Below are 17,998 nucleotides of genomic sequence, written 5' to 3'. Positions count from 1 at the left end.
CCATTTAGCTTATTATAGTTGTATTTTTGTGCTGTGAATGCATGATGGTGTACTGCTTAGAATGTGCTGAAGGTCTGATGATTCCCTCATTGCCCATGTGGATTGTTTGTTAATATGCTGGTAATGTGTTCATGAGATAATCAGCCCATTTTAGAACAGTTCACCCTAAACACTACAGAGAAACAAGTAATAATATAGTGTAGTTATAAATATTTCTATACATAGCCTGTTAATGTATAAAGTCTATAAATGTAAACTTGCTTCTTGACACTTTCCAGGTGGCAATATATATGAAACAATAAAGGTGAAGAGAAGATGCTATGTTACAAACGTACAGGATTTCATGACTATGTAGACAGTGGTAATGCAAAGATGAATTTTCGTTTTAATTATAGTTTTCTTATTACACCTCAGTTCTGAATTGTTGAACTGACAAACTGTACAAGTTTTAGAGTGTAAAGTAGTAGGACATTGCTCGACCAACCAGGTCAAATTCTTTGACATGTCGATTCTTTTGTAATACCAATAAAATAATAATGCTGGGGCATTTTTTGGAAATCTCCATTCCTCTGGTTACCCTTTTCAAATTGTATAAGTAACTCAACAACTGGTTGATACTATTGCCCATGTCAATAGGATGGGAACTAACAAGGTTTGTCTCTGTTAATACAGACTGCCAGTAGGAAGATAGAGGCCATATATAAACTAAACCTAGCCTGCCTTTTATCTCTCAACAACACTCCTTAGACAAGCAATCATTTCCGTGGTTTCATTCCTTTAATCTGGTGTAGGTAGTGCGAGTGCATTACAATGTACTATTTATTTGTAAAAACAAAATCCATCCAAACCTGGTTTATTTAGCTGGAGCTGCTCCCCCAATTCCACCGCCTATGTCAAGCGTGTCCTTTTCTGCAACAGACGTCCTTTCTTTCTTTTTAGTCTTCTCTTCTGTCTCCTGTCTTCCTTCCTAGGCCATGTTTGCCAGCTACGTCCCCGAAATCATAGAGTTAATAGGAAACCGAAAGAAATATGGTGGTTCTTATAGTGCAGTTAGTGGACGGAAGTAAGTATTGACCAAGGCGTGGTGTCATTGCTGCAGGGCGAACCTCTCTGCATGCTATTTGTCCTTTGTTTGTTTTTTTTCTTCCTATTTCTCGTTCCACGCACTCAGGCAATGTTTGCCCGATACGTCCCAGAAATTGCTGCTCTCATCCTTAATCGGAAGAAATATGGCGGGACGTTTAACTCAACAAGAGGGAGAAAGTAAGTTTGGTTTTGATTTATTTTTTTTTCTTAAGAAGAAGGTAAATTTTGAATATTTTAATAAGGTTTACCATTTTCCATTCTTTTTCTTCATGTAAAAATTAATTTCTTAAATAGCAATGAGCTGAAATGTTAGAAATTCTGATGGTTTCTATCAAAATGAGGACGCAACTTGTATTTTAATCTTCATATTAATTTCAATTTTTCGAACACTGCTAAATATTAATCAAGTAGATTGTGCAGCAGTTATTGCCTTTTAATATAAAGACAAACATTTGAATTAAGCTACATTTACACATGTGTTTCCATTTTTACATTTGTCAAGTAATGCATTGTTTTCCTCCTATGTCTACGTTTGGCCTCTGTTTTAAATACTTGGTTTCTATCTGTTTTCTTTTTTCTCAATCACTTTTAAAAACTGAAGGGGGTAAACCATCTGAATTTTTTTTTCCATTGACACTAAGCATTGGAGCAGTTTGAAGACAGATGTAGAGTACAGACCAAAAGTTTGGACACACCTTCTCATTTATAGATTTTTCTGTATTCTCCTTACTATGAAAATTGTACATCCAAACTGAAGGCATCAAAACTATGAATTAACACATGTGGAATTATATACTTAACAAAAAAGTGTGAAACAACTGAAATTATATCTTATATTCAAGGTTCTTCAAAGTAGCCACCGTTTGCTTTGATGACTGCTTTGCACACTCTTGGCATTCTTTTGATGAGCTTCAAGAGGTAGTCACCGGGAATGGTGACTACCTCTTGTAGCTCATCAAAAGAATGCCAAGAGTGTGCAAAGCATGCGCCAATTCTGGCCCTTTGCCCTCTTCTTCCCACTTGCACTGTAGCGATGGCAAGTAGGGGGTTGATGTCACCTTTGTATTGTCCGGGGATATCAAGCCCTGTCATTAAGATGCCCCCCATTACTAAACCCATAGTCATATTGCATGAAAACATAGACACCAAGAATAAAGTCCTTTTAATTGAAAAAATTACACAGACTCCTTTAATAATCTCAATTAAACCATACTTACAACCTCACCTAATTCGACTGAAGCTGTCGTTCTCCTGTAATAAACCAAAAATAATAAAACAACAATATACCATACCTGTCCGTTATTCTGCCCCACGCTGCAATCCATGTCTGGGGGGAAAACAGTTTTCAACCTGGATGGTGCTAAGATGCGACTGTTCAGGCTGAGAAGCACTGGTGAATGACTAGCGGTGATGTCACTCAGGCTGCGTTCCCAGCCGGGCTGAACTGCTGTGACCTCGGTGAGATCCCCGCCAGCACCGCGAGAAAAACTCTCATGGTGCTAGCAGGGATGTCGCCAAGGTCACGGCAGTTTAGCCCGGCTGGGAACGGAGCCTCACTGACCAGAGGTAACCTCGATGATGTCACCACCAGTCTCTGAGGCTGCTCATTCACCAATGGTTCTCAGCTTGGACGGTCGCATCTTGGCACCGTCCAGGTTGAAAACTGTTTATCCCCCAGACATGTTTTACGGCGTGGGACAGAATGATGGACAGGTATATTGTTGTTTTTATATTTTAGTTTTATTACAGGAGAACGAGGGCTTCGGTTAAATTAGGAGTTTAAATAAAAATGGAAAACTGTGTTTATTCTTATTTCAAATAAAGAACTTTATTCTGGTTGTGTCTTTATTTACCATATAACTAAAGGATTAGTAATGGATGGTTATCTCATAAATGCCTCTCCATTACTAAGCCGTGGGCTTGATGTCCCCTGACAATACAAAGGGTAAATCAAGCTCACAAACATGAACCCCACTTGCCACCACTACAGGGCAAGTGGGAAGAGGTGGGAAAGCGCCAGAATTGGCACATCTAATAGATGTGTCTTTTCTCGGCAGCTGCAGGCTGCTATTTTTAGGCTGGGGGCAATATCCATGCCCCTTACCAGCTTGAGAATACCAGCCCCTAGCTGTCTGCATTAGCAAGGTTGGTTGTCAAAAATGGGGGGAGCCCACTTCATTTTTTAAAAATGATTATTTATTTAAATAATTAACTAATGCGGCATGGGGAACCCTCTATTCTTGATAACTAGCCTTGCTGTAGCTGACAGCTGAGGGTTGCAGCCTGGCTGGTTAGCAAAAATACAGGGGAACCCACGTCGTTTTTAAATTATTTATTAACAGCGCAGGAGCGGCTTATGAATACCCCCATCCACCACTTCTGCTCTTGCTGTTATTAGCAGCAGCAGGTTTTGGATGATGGGAGCAGTTGTCCAATCAGCTGATACCAGTGACTGGAGGTAAACTTTATACCTCCGATCACAGCTGAGCGCTCACGCTGTCTTTTGACAGCATGGGAAACGCGGCTCTCTGACCTGCGTGGAGGATTTCAGCGCCGATCAGAAGCGGTGGTCGCTGAGCTGCTAAGCACATTACAGTGCAGCAAACACTGGCTGTTTGGGCCCCCCTTTCAAGTGAAGAGGGGTAGTCTTATACGGTGAGTATATCTCAAACTCTATATTTTAACTGGAAAAGTTGGGGATCATGTTATACTCCGAGTCATCTTATGCGCCGGAAAATACTGTCCTTTTTTAATTTTTTTGCTTTACTGTCAAGGTATTTTTACAATACAAAAATGCAATAATTTTTAAAACTAACAAAGATAGGGAATAATAATAATAATAATAATCTTTATTTATATAGCGCCAACATATTCCGCAGCGCTTTACAGTTTAACAGTTTCAAACACAAAAGTCATAAGTAACAACGTTAACAATACAATAATTAAAGCAAAATAAGACGACCCTGCTCGTGAGAGCTTACAATCTACAATGAGGTGGGGGAGATGCAAAGTACAGGTGTGTATTTACAATGATGTATTTACAATCATGGTCCAGCCATCTTCAGGGGTTGGGGAATAGATGGGGATAGTGAATGGGCTACACACACTCACAGACATAAAATGACTTTGATTAGTGAACGTGATAGGCCGCTCTGAACAAATGTGTTTTGAGCGAGCGCCTAAAACTATGCAAATTATGGATGGTCCTAATATCTTGGGGTAGAGCATTCCAGAGGATTGGCGCAGCACTGGAGAAGTCTTGGAGTCGGGAGTGGGAGGTACGGATTAGTGCAGAGGTTAATCGAAAGTCATTTGCAAAGCGCAGTGGTCTGTTAGGCTGATAGACAGAAATGAGGGAGGAGATGTATGGGGGTGCCGCACTGTGGAGAGCTTTGTGGGTGAGAACAAGTACTTTGAATTGTATCCTGTATCCTATCCAGGGAAGAAAAAGTGTCTTTCTTCAGAATTTTTCTTTGTGGTTTAATATACCTCAGTCAATGAAATTTACTTTCAAACAGTCCTTTGATATATTCTATGTATACATCATCGTTTATCATAGTTTAGTGCCAGAGGACGTAGGTCCTCATTTTAGTTTTGCATGTATATAAACCAATCCCTAGCATTCATGTAAATTAGACCGAGATTTTGTTTTAAAAAGACATACCTAATGGCTTGTTTATCTAAATTTCCAACAGCCTGACATTTTCATTAGTGCTATGGCTTCAAATCTCTAATGTCTCAAAACATTATATAGGGTGACCTCCTTTTTGGGATCAGTCTGGCACTGAAGTCCATATACGGACTACGAATAACGTCGATTTACACCTAGTCCTTTTATAGACAGGACATGTGCTTTACACACAAAACAATCATATTAACAATCATTCTCTATGCAAAGAGTGTGGTCACTTGATTAAATAGGCTAATAAATGATGGCTGAAGACTTGCATGTGGTAAATCTGTGGTCATTTAAAGGGATCCTGTCAGCAGGATTGTGCATAGTAACCTACAGACAGTGTCAGGTCAGCACTTTTATATTGATTAAAATGATATCTTGGTGGATTAAATCCATCTTGTGGTTGTTTGATCTTTTTTTCAGTTTTGAGTTATGATATGTTCGAGGTCCGGGGTGGCCTGTGGGGGCTTCATGTGGTGCTCTGATTAGATATTCATAATGCAGACAGCTGACAAGTCACTGATCCCTCAGTGACCTGTCCCCTAGTTTGCATAATGAATACCAGTACATACTAAATAATAAAAGAAAAACTTCTGCAGGTAGGTACCAGCCATAAGACCTGCACTGCAGCATAATCACATATTTACTGTGTAGTTGCTACATGTTGTCGAGCTTTTCCTGAGGAGTATAAAAAAAAATTAAAAATGGCACCTGTGCTGTAGCAGCTATCGATGTACATAGTTGAGATCCGATAGCTGCTATTGCACAAGCGCTGCCGCCTTCTTGCTAGAGAAGAAAAAAAATTAATCCTCCAAGATGGTGCCGCCTGCGCAGTAGCAGTTTTCGGCGATCCCCAAGAGCTGCAACTACAACTGTGTAGGCATGGGCACCGTCATATTGGAGAAGGACATTTTTTTCTTCTCTAGAAAGATGGCACCCCTGGCACATGCGCAATAGCAGCTATCCCTCTTACTTTCTGTGGTAAGGAAGTTATATTGAAACAAACATTTTAGATCATATGTAATATTTAACCCAAGATATTAAAACATTGGCAAGGACAAACTGTTTGAACCTCTATGACTATTTATCTAGGCATCATTTGTGATTTACCCCAAATCGCATTCAGCCCTTTAATTTTCCCAAATGCTTTTATTAAATTTAAACCTGACCAATAAGTGGCACTCCAAAAAAAGCAAAATAGGGTGTTAGGGCTAGTGGAACACACCAAATAATTAGGCAGATAGTATAAGGTGCGTTCGCAAACCCGGGGTCCACCGTGCAGAGATGGAACTTGCTGCTGAGTAATGACCGACTATATGGCGGTATAATGTGGATACACACACGGGTTAGCTTCACCCGGTATGAAGGAAGCGAACCCTGTTGCGTCACAGGGCCGCAGTACCGCACAAAGAGCGCACAAAGAGCGCAAGCAAGGAGTCACAGAACTCTATCTCAAGACACAGGGAAAGAGTTCCTCTAGACCTCTTGCGCTCGACACCGCAACTGGGGTGTCAGAGTTTAGCAAAAATAATAATTTAATGCACAAGAGTGCGTGCAATGCCGCTCTGGCGGACGCCACTAACCACCCAGACTTGGTTCAGGAAAGCGCTCTAATAGCGCACGGTGCTGCACTTGCGGTCACAGCAATAAGACGCTGTATCATGTGTGAGGTGCAGAAAGCCCTGTCAGGCACTAGATAGCAAGCATCCACCATACGCGAGCAGTCCATTAGGAAGGGGGATGATTAATGAGCGACTTTCACACATCTGCACACACACGTTTTCAAATATACACTAGCGCTTGGCCGAGCGGCCATGCAAACCTTTTATAGCGGCAGTGCTACGGGACCTTCCAGATGGTCCAATAGGAGCCGCAACAGGACCTGAGCATGTGACCCCCGACCTCCAATGGGAAATCGTCCCGTGGGCCTGCTCAGTATGGGAAAAGCAGGACTTAGTCCCAGAAAGACCTGCTAGCTGCTGATCAGTGCTGGCTACAAAGGCAGAGCCTGGAAGGGCAGCAGTAACCAGTCGCACAGTATCAGCTTGAGCCAGACGCTGGGACCGATGTCTCCGCTGAGCAGGCTCCACTGCGGCTGGACAAGAATGGGAGACCGCAGCGGAGATGGTTCGAGATTCCCCCTGTGCAGAAGCGGGAACTTGACACCTAATATAGGGTCAGCATATCATGCCATTCTTTGCAATGTGCTTAAACTTCACAATCCCAGAAAGACTTCTTATCTGATGCTGATAAATCTTCAATTCCCAATAAGGGGCAGGATACCACCCTACCATTATCCATCGAGGAGGCCTCTGACAATACTTCATTAACATCTATCCAAGTGACTGGCTCTTTATTAAAGCAGTTTAACCCATCTTATCAACCCTAACCCAAATCCCCTACTTTCCCTGGTCAATTCTATTGTATAAAACATCCTGTCTGCATCCAAGCACATGAGTGACATCTTTCCAGGGTTTCTGGTTCTCACCTGGATGTTCATGCATAATCTTCTCATATTAATACAGATGCACTCATCTCTAATAAAACCAGTTTGTTCGTTGTATGCTATAATTGAAATTACCAAGCTATTAACTAACAATTTCACTACTATCTTAACATCCAAATTAATCAATGATATGGTCTATACAAGCCTATACTTAACGGATCTTTCATATTTCTGGATACCATTTTTTCCATTCATCTAAACCAGTAACTGAGGGGTTTTCGAAGTACCTTTCTTCCAACTTTTTGTGACTTACCTTTCACCATCGCATTTGTTTTTGTTCAATCAATATTTGTTTTTAGACATTTAAATTGCTGTGAAATGTATAAGACCTCGCCAATAGCTCAGTGGTCCTCTTGATGCCAAAATGACCTCCTAATTTGGAAGTATGTGCCCATGAGAGAAACTCCAGCTGCATGTCAGGTGGAACATAGGACTTGCCTGGAAGAACCTGCTCTAGCGACACCAGTGCCACCGTTCAAATACTCTCCAAAGGGACTATAAGACGTGGCTCGTCCCCATCCTCCGACGAGACTACAGAATGGGATAGGGCATTGGCATGCAAATTCTTCTCCCCTAACAGAAAATGTGTAATAGTATGCAGGTACTGAGTATGTCACCACGTATCAGACAGACCAACAGATGAGGGTTTTAATAACAGGAATCAGGTTCTCATCGAAGGGAGGAAGCAGTAGAGTATAACTAACAATAAAACAGTGCAGAAATATTAGAGTCAAACAGTGTAACAGAATTAAGCAGGATTTCTTGAGAAAAAGAACACTTATCAGTCTGATGAGGACTTGCTTGAAGAGTCGTCTTCTCCAACAAAGGCACCGAGGAACAGCGGCACTTGTCATCCTTCTGTTGTCCGTGGGCTGAGTAGTCTCTAGGAGCCCGCTGCCTGGGGTTTTGGGAGTTAATGTGATATGCACAGGCTCTGAGTCTTTAGCTTTTACAGCACAGCCTATCCCGGGATAGCGATGATCAGTCTATTATTAAGTCTCTCACCAGGAATCAAGGGCTCTGCACTGATACCGTGGGTACCAGGGGTCACAGTCTCTGTACTGATACTGTGGGTACCAGGGGGTCACAGTCTCTGCACGGGCCAATGTCTCTGCACGGGTCTTGAAGTGCCCCTCTCCAGTCACAGCAGAGTCAACTTTCATGTACTCACAAGATGCAGTCTTTCTGGGCAATCTCCCTGTATTTGTCCTCTGACCAGGAGCTCTCTCTCTCCCGGAGTGCGGCTGCGCCCTGCTGTGAACGCTGCTCACGCTGCTCTGCTCCTTGCGCACGTGCCTTTCCCGCTCTCTGCCCGGCTTCCTTCCTGTCCCTGTCTCTAAGTCTGCCCCCTGGGGAACCTGTCGCACAGCTCAATGGTTCCAGGCATAGAGCCAAGAAGGTAACTGGATGTTTCAGACCTTAAGAATCCTTCTGATACAGGACTGCTCCAGAACCAAAGGAAGAGGAGTCCACCTCCAGGATGAAAGGCTTATCCGCATCAGGCCAATGTAGAACTGGGGCCCTAGTGAAATGAGACTTCAGGGAGTTAAAGGCCTTGGAGACCTCCTCAGACCACTGTCTAGGATTAGCTGCCTTCTTGGTGAGGGCTTGGAGAGAGAAGTGGGAAATGAACTTAGCGGTAGTAATTGATAAATCCCATAAACCGCTGCACTGCTTTAAGGGAATGGGGCTCCTGCCAGTTCATCACTGACTCCACCTTGGCCAGGCCCACAGCCAAACCCTTGGCCGAAATAATGTACCCAAGAAATGGTAGGGACTCCTGCTCAAACACGCACTTCTCCAGTTTGACATAGAGAATTGGCATGCAAGAGTTCAAAGACCCTACCCACATCTCTACGATGAGTGCCAAGATCTGAAGAATAGATAAATATATCATCCCGATATAGCACTACAAATGTCGACAACAACTCCCGAAAGTTGTCATTTACAAAGTCCTGAAAGACTGCGGGGGCATTACAGAGACCGAATGGCATTACTAAGTACTCATAATGACCATCCCGGGTATTAAAGGTGATTTTCCATCCGTCTCCTTTGCGTATACAGATTAGGTTATAGGCCCCGCGCAAGTCTAACTTGGTAAATATCCTAGCACCCCGCAGCCTATCAAAGAGCTCAGAGATTAGCGGCAAGGAATATTTATTTTTAATTGTGATGGCATTCAAACTCCTATAATCAATACAGGGATGTAGTTCCCCATTCTTCTTCTTGACAAAGAAGAATCCAGTCCCAGCAGGAGACACAGACTTCCTGATACTCCCCCTTGCCAAATTCTCTATTATGTATTCTGACATAGCCTCGGTCTCCGGGAGAGATAAAGGGTAGACACGCCCATGAAGAGGCTTTGCCCCCCAGAATGAGGTCTATGGGGCAATCATAGAGGCGATGAGGGGGAACAGTCTCCGTGGCTTTTTTGGAGAACATGTTGGCATATTGATAATAATTCATGGATAGGGCAGTTAGGTCTGTAGAGCTCTCAGTTGCTCCAACCTGAACTTGGGCCCTCAGGCACTGTCCCTCACACGAGCTTCTCCATCCCTGTATGCTCCCAGTAGCCTAGTCGATACGAGGGGAATGGTGGCGCAACCAAAGTATCCCCAGAAGTACGTCATCCATGCCCTCAGAGATGACTAAAAAGGAAATGATCTCCTGATGTTTTGGAGACATCATGAGGGTAAGAGTTATCAATTGATGAGTGATTTGGGTAGGAAGGACGGACCTATTAACCACTCGGATGGTGACTGGCTTGGGGAACATCAGTAAGTGAACTGCGTGCTGTTGGGTGAAGGTGGAAGACAGAAAACTGTCCTCCACCCCGGAATCCACACAAGTCTCGGTAGTGTGAGTAGTCGACCCATGCAAAAAGGACACCTTGAAAGTTAATTTTGAGGACACACCTGCCTTGTCTAGTGAGCCTCCTCCAATGGCCACTAGACGCAGATGTTTTCCCTGACGTCTGGGACATTTATTGGCATAATGACCAACCTGCCTACAAACAAAACAGGTCAGTTGTGGATGTACAGGACAAGATTTAGATTTTGCCTGAGAGACCTCCATGGGCTCTACTAGATCGCTCGTCTGAGCCAGAGATTCCAAAGGATGGGTAAAGTTTGGAGCTAACCAAATCCGTTGTCTACACTGGGCTCGCTCCAATCTTTGTTCAACGTGCCAAAGATCAATGCGAGTGGACACATATATTAAATACTCCAGTTTAGTTGGGATCTCCCTGTTTGCCAAAGCATCCTTAATGTGGTTTGCAAGGCCCCTCTAAAATATGTGACTCAGGACTTTATCTGATCACTCCAACTCGGAAGCTAAAGTCCGGAATAGAATAGCAAACTGGCTGGCCATGGAAGAGCCCTGGATTAACGCCAAGAGTTGGAGTGCAGCGTCATGAGTAATCCGAAGTCCTAGAAAGACCTGTTTCAGAGAACCCAGGGAGAGGTGCTCTGAACCACCTGGTCATTATGCTCCTAGCGGCATAGCCCACTCCAACGCTCTGTCCATCAACAGTGACAGGACAAATCCCACCTTGGCCTGTTCAGATGAGAAATGTGAGTCCAGTAACTCCAGCTGAATCGAGTACTGGTTCATGAACCCCTGCAAGCCTTTCTGTCCCCCAAGAACGTATTGGGTAGCGGGAAATGTGAGAAAGATGGAACAGGAGTCACAGCAGAAACCCTAGTGACGCTTTTGCTGGCTGCTTGTGCCACTACCGTGAATAGATCCCCAGCTGAAGTCGCCCGCTCAAGCATGAACAACCTGCCCTCCAGCTGCTGGATGTACCATTGAAGATGCTGCTTGTCTGCCATTACTAGCCAGACCCTGGCTCTAGTATACTGTTAGGGTTGGCAGATTGCACTAAATAAAAATAAATAATAAAGTGCTTTCACAACCCGGGGTCCTCTGTGCGGAGATGAATAACTGTTGCTAGTGAACAACGGCAGAATGAAGCAGTAAGTGTTAACCTTAATCAGACTGCGTTTACTCCACACAGTAAGAACGGATCGCAAAGTATCAAGCTCAGTTGCTTCACTGAGAGGTACTGCACTCAATATGCTGAGTATTATGCCCTGTTAAATGTCACAGGGATGATAGCACATGGGTTGCGCTCGCTCTGCAACTAAACTGTGCCAATCGCACACAGGAATGAAGCAGATGCAGACCCAAAGGAAAGAACTAATGTGACGCTACGTGCAAAGCACTGATGCTTTCTCTAACAGGTGTAGCCAGAGGGTTGGTCTTGCTCTGTAACTCAGCTGTTCAAACCGCACACGTGGAGGGAACAGATGCTAAGCCAAGGAGTAGCTACCCAGTCTTAACACTACCTTCCAACGTAAGAACTCTCAGTGTATAGAGCGTCACGTGCAAACAGAGTGATACAATATCCACTCACAAACACCACACATAAGTGATACTAGCGCGCCACTAAAAGCCTTTTATACCCTAGGCTCCACCCCAAGAACTCTCACCCAGCAGGCCGTGGCATCGCCCTTGGGCCAATCAGGAGCAGGCACATCACTAGAGCAGCTACCATGCGACCACCAATGATAAGACGCCACATCACGGACATGTTCAGTTAGGTGATCTCTGGACTTAGACTCCGGAGCACAGGACTGCACCAGAACATCAATGGTTCCTATAGACTCAGCTGGAGAGACAACATTAACCAAGGGTATATCACGAGCCTGAGCAAGACACTGGGACTGATGTCTGTGCTAAGCAGCACCTGCCTCAGCTGGAGCTGAATGGGAGATCACAGCACCAGACAATGCTTGGGATTAGGGTTGAGCGAAACGGGTCGAAATTTTTCAAAAGTCGCCGACTTTTGGCAAGGTCGGGTTTCATGAAACCCGACCCGACCCCTGTGTGGGGTCGGCCATGAAGTCGGCAATCTTTTGAATCTAGAATCGGAATTCCGATACCGATTCCCGATATGTTTATATCGGGAATTGGTATTGGAATTCAGATTTAAGTGTAAAATAAAGAATTAAAATAAAAAATATCGCAATACTTACCCTCTGACGCGCCCTGGTACTAACCGGGAACCTTCCTTCCTTAGAATCAGCCTTCCAGGACCTTGCGGTGACGTCGCGGCTTGTGATTGGCCGCGCGGCCGCCCATGTGACCGCTCGCGCGACCAATCACAAGCCGCGACGTCATCGCGACGTCACCGAAGGTCCTGGAAGGGCTGATTCTTAGGAAGGAAGGCTGCCGGAAAGAAGCAGGGCGCGTCCGAGGGTGAATATATTCCTATTAGGTATATATTAGGCGAAATTAACGCCGTGCAATGCGTCCGTTAACGCGCCCATTGAAGGCAAATGGAACGCGCTTCACTAGCGCGTGCTATGTTCGGCACGCGCTAGCAACGCGCCGGTGATTCCTGGCGCGCCGCGGACGCTGCTTGCAGCGTCCGAGGCGCGCCCGCGGTCCGTTCCCCGCTCTCGCAGATCGGGGATCTGCGAGAGCGGGGACGTTACCGCGACCCCGACCGCAGCCCCATAGAAAACATTGCGTTAGCGCAATCCGCTAGCGCTAGCACTAAACGGATTGCACTAACGCAATGTGACCCTAGCCTAAGGAAGGAAGGTTCCCGGTTAGTACCAGGGCGTGTCAGAGGGTAAGTATTGCGATATTTTTTATTTTAATTCTTTATTTTACACTAAAATATGGATCGCAGGGCCTGAAGGAGAGTTTCCGCTCCTTCAGACCCTGGGAACCATGGAAACCCAATGCACTGCATTGGGTTTCATGTTTCGGCCGACCCCGACCCCGACTTTTTTATAGGATCGGCCGATTTCACTCAACCCGACTTTTGAAAAAGTCGGGTTTCGTGAAACCCGACCCGATCCTATAAAAGTAAAGGTCGCTCAACCCTACTTGGGATCTATCCTGTGCAGTGGGAGAATCCTGACACCTAACACTTACCATCCTCATGAATCAAAAAGAGGCCCTACGTTCCCTACAATACATCTCTACACATTGAACCGGGCATACCATGGAGCCATGTATCCTGAATAGAACGCCTTGTTTTCCTTTCCCATACTAATCCGTTTTTGAACTGTGCAAAGTGAATAGTACACGATCTTCTAAACACTACACATCCCCTCTGTCCAAACCATCTCAAGATTCCACTGTATTACTGACCAATTTGCTAATCCTGACAGCACCGAAAAAAGCAAGGGAAAAAGCCGCACCAAAAAAAAATTCCTCAAATTCATTCACACAAACCTCTTTCAAATTACCAGTCACATTGTTGAACAATTCAAAAGAAATTGGCCTCCTTTTATCTTGGACCACAAAACATCTCTTATAACGCTTCAAAGCCCGTTGAACCATAAATGCCTTTGAAACATCGTCAATACTTAATATTCTAAACCAGATGGACATACCTGCCATCTTTTTCAATACTGCAGAACTAGATACCTGTCATGAGAAACAATCCCCAATAAAGTACAGCAACAATGGTAGCAAATTGGCACTCTTTCCATCACTACCCAACGTTTCACAGAAACCCAACCATTTTGTCCAAGCCGCCTCATAACTCGTTCTTGTGCCTTCTCCTACCAATTAATCCCCAAGCTAAAAACACCTGCAAAGGCTTCCTAAGCGTTTAAAAAGGTCTGTTTCAATAGGCTCCACAATCATGGGGAAGACTGCAGATTTGACATACAGTTGAGAAATAAAAGTATTTAGCCAAAGACCAATTGTGCAAGTTCTCTGTCTGATTTGGCAAGATTTAATTTGCAAATTATGGAGGAAAATAAGTATTTGGTCATTAAAATAAGTTCATCTCAATATTTTGTTATATCCTTTGCTGGCAATGGCAGAGGTCAAACATTTTCTGTAAGTCTTCAGAAGGTTGGCACAAACTGTTGGTGGTATGTTGGCCAATTCCTCCCTGCAGATCTCCTCTAGAGCAGTGATGTTTTGGGACTGTCACTGGGCAACAGGGACTTTCAACTCCCTCCCAAGGTTTTTTATGGGGTTGAGATCTGGAGACTGGCTATGCCACTCAAGGACCTTCAAATGTTTCTTACATATCCACTCCTTCATTGCCCTGGTGGTGTGCTTGGGATCATTATCATGCTGAAAGACCCATCCATGTTTCATCTTCAATGCCCTTGCTGATGGAATGAGGTTTGCACTCAAAATCTCACGATACATGGCCCCATTCATACTTTCATGTACACTAATCAGTTGTACTGGTCCTTTTGTAGAGAAACAGCCCCAAAGCATGATGTTGCCACCCCCATACTTCACAGTAAGTATGGTCTTCTGTGGATGCAACTCAGCATTTTGTCTCCTCCAAACAGGACGAGTTTTATTTCTACTAAACAGCTCTACTTTGGTTTCATCAGACCATATGACATTCTCCTAATACTCTTCTGGATAATCCAAATGCTCTCTAGCAAACTTCAGACGGGCCCGGACATGTACTGGCTTAAGCAGGGGGACACATCTGGCATTGCAGAGTCCCTGGAGGATTAGTGTGTTAGTGATGGTAGCCTTTGTTACTCTGGTCCCAGCTCTATGCAGGTCATTCACTAGGTCCCCCCCGTTTGGTTCTGGGATTTTTGCTCACCGTTCTTGTGATCATTTTGACCCCACGGGGTGAGATGTTGCATGGAGCCTCAGATCGAGGGAGATTATCCGTGGCCTTGTATGTCTTCCATTTTCTTATTCTTGCTCCCACAGTTGATTTCATCATACCAAGCTGCTTGCCTATTGCAGATTCAGTCTTCCCAGCCTGGTGCAGGGCTACAATTTTGTTTCTGGTGTCATTCAACAGCTTTTTGGTTTTCACCATAGTGGAGTTTGGAGTGTGACTGTTTGAGGTTGTGGATAGGTGTCTTTTATACTGATAACAAGTTCAAATAGGTGCCATTACTACAGGTAATGAGTGGAAGACCGAGGAGCCTCTTAAAGAAGAAGTTAGAGGTCTGTGAGAGCCAGAAATCTTGCATGTTTTAGGTGACCAAATATTTGCACCATATTTAGCAAAATAAATCTTGCCAAATCAGACAAGGTGATTTTCTGGATTTGTTTTCTCATTTTGACTTTTATAGTTGTGGTCAACTTATGATGTCAATTACAGGCCTCTCTCATCTTTTTAAATGGGAGATCATGCACAATTGGTCGCTGACTAAATACTTTTTTCCCCCACTGTTTGGCAGTCATTGACACACTCCACAAGGAGGGTAAGCCACAAAAGATCACTGCAAAAGAAGCTGGATGTTCACAGAGTGCTGTATCTATAAATACAGCGCAAGTGGAAATATAAAACTTAACTTTTACTAATAAGTACAGATAAAAGTAAACAATGTCACCCAAGGTGTAATTAAAAAGTAGGGGTACAATCTCTTCAAAAAGACCTTAGAGACTCAGTGACCTCTAATAGGATACCAAACTCTGCATATAGCAACACCTACGGAGTGCAAATGGCCCAAGGTATAATATACAAATCTGCTGCAAAAAGAGATATATAATAATAATCAGCAGCACGAATGCACATACACTTGGTTACATAAAAAATAATTAGTCATTTTGCACAATGGCGGCACATGATACAAACCGTGCCAGTTTCAATTACAAAATAATGGAAAAGGAACAGTCTCACCAATTCCACGATGGAGGCACAGGAGCGCTGGATAGTCTCCGGTCAGGAGTAAATCCAGGAATTGATAGGAGATGACAATACCCAGTCGATCCCTATGGGGCTACCAATAAGCTATCACCAAAGCTCCTGCCCTTACAAGGGCAGTCCACAACTACCCCTGCACTCACAAGCCCTGCACTCTCCCTGTGTCATAGTCCCAACGCGTTTCTTCCAAGCTAAATCATCAGGGGACTTGCAGAGCAGGATAGCACAGAGGGTGGCAGGACTTTTTTGTCCACTAGCATAACACATAGGCACTCTGTCTCCTTAAACAAGCAAGTCCCCTGATGATTTAGCTTGGAAGAAACGCGTTGGGACTATGACACAGGGAGAGTGCAGGGCTTGTGAGTGCAGGGGTAGTTGTGGACTGCCCTTGTAAGGGCAGGAGCTTTGGGGACTATCCAGCGCTCCTGTGCCTCCATCGTGGAATTGGTGAGACTGTTCCGTTCCTTTTCCATTATTTTGTAATTGAAACTGGCACGGTTTGTATCATGTGCCGCCATTGTGCAAAATGACTAATTATTTTTTATGTAACCAAGTGTATGTGCATTCGTGCTGCTGATTATTATTATATATCTCTTTTTGCAGCAGATTTGTATATTATACCTTGGGCCATTTGCACTCCGTAGGTGTTGCTATATGCAGAGTTTGGTATCCTATTAGAGGTCACTGAGTCTCTAAGGTCTTTTTGAAGAGACTGTACCCCTACTTTTTAATTACACCTTGGGTGACATTGTTTACTTTTATCTGTACTTATTAGTAAAAGTTAAGTTTTATATTTCCACTTGCGCTGTATTTATAGACATTTCCAGTGGTACTATCTGTAGTACTATCTGTTTGATTGTTCCCACAATCACAGACTTTGCTATTTTTTGATTTTTTTTCAGAGTGCTGTATCCAAGCATATTAATGGAAAGTTGAATGGAATGAAAAAGTGTGGTAGTAAAAGGTGCGCAAGCAACCAGGATAATCGCAACCTTGAAAGGATTGTTAAGGAAAGGCAATTAAAAAATTGGGGGAAGATTCACAAGGCGTGGACTGCACCTGGAGTCATTGCTTCAAGAGCCACCACACACTGACGTATCCAGGACATGGGCTACAAGTGCCGCATTCCTTGTGTCAAGCCACTCATGACCAATAGACCACACCAGAAGTGTTTTACCTGGGCCAAGGAGAAAAAACTGGACTGTTGTTGAGTGGAACAAGGTGTTGTTTTCAGATGAAAGTAAATTTTGCATTTCATTTGGAAATCAAGGTCCCAGAGTCTGGAGGAAGAGTGGAGAGACACACAATCCAAGCTGCTTGCGGTTTAGTGTAAAGTTTCAACAATCAGTGATAGTTTGGGGACCCATGTCATCTGCTGGTGTATGTCCACTGTGTTTTATTTGTCAGCACAGCCATCTACGAGGAAATTTTAGAGCAGTTCATGCTTCCCTCTGCCGACAAGCTTTTTCGAGATGGAAATTTCATTTTCCAGCAGGACTTGGCACCTGTCCACATTACCAAATGTACTAATACCTTGCTTAAAAACAACAGTATAACTGTGCTTGATTGGCCAGCAAACTCACCTTACCTTAATCCCATAGAAATTCTATGGGGTATTGTCAAGAGGAAGATGAAAGACACCAGACCCAACAATGCAGATGAGCTGAAGGCTGCTATCAAAGTAACCTGGGCTTCCATAACACCTCAACAGTGCCACAGGCTGATCACCTCCATGCCACACCATATTTATGGAATTGTTGCAAACTGAGCCCCGACCAAGTATTGAGCACATTTACTGAACATACATTTCAGTAGGCCAACATTTTGGATTTTAAAATCGTTTTTCAAGCTGGTGTTATAAAGTATTCTAAATTACTGAGATAATGATGTTTGGGTTTTCATTGGCTGTAAGCCATAATCATCAACATTACCAGAAATAAACACTTGAAATAGATCACTCTGTTTGCAATGACTCTATATAATATATGAGTTTCATTTTTTGTTTTGAAGAACTGAAATAAATTAACTTTTTGAAGATCCAGGTGGATTATATTTATCATCACTAGGC

General features: G+C 43.8%; 1 protein-coding gene across 8 annotated transcripts in view; it reads left to right on the top strand.

Moving 5' to 3' along the window:
* KCNMA1 (potassium calcium-activated channel subfamily M alpha 1) overlaps positions 1-17,998 on the top strand; it is a 1,262,580-nt gene that overhangs the window by 869,314 nt on the left and 375,268 nt on the right. For all 8 annotated transcript variants that reach the window (XM_069753065.1, XM_069753070.1, XM_069753069.1 and 5 more), the window contains exon 9: positions 972-1,063. In XM_069753065.1, coding sequence (XP_069609166.1) covers positions 972-1,063 — 92 coding nt within the window. The remainder of the gene's footprint in view (positions 1-971; positions 1,064-17,998) is intronic.

This window comes from Ranitomeya imitator, chromosome 2 (assembly GCF_032444005.1).
Source record: "Ranitomeya imitator isolate aRanImi1 chromosome 2, aRanImi1.pri, whole genome shotgun sequence".
NCBI lineage: Eukaryota > Metazoa > Chordata > Amphibia > Anura > Dendrobatidae > Ranitomeya > Ranitomeya imitator.
Note: the sequence above shows the minus strand (reverse complement) of the source record. Positions and strands in the feature narration are given on the sequence as shown.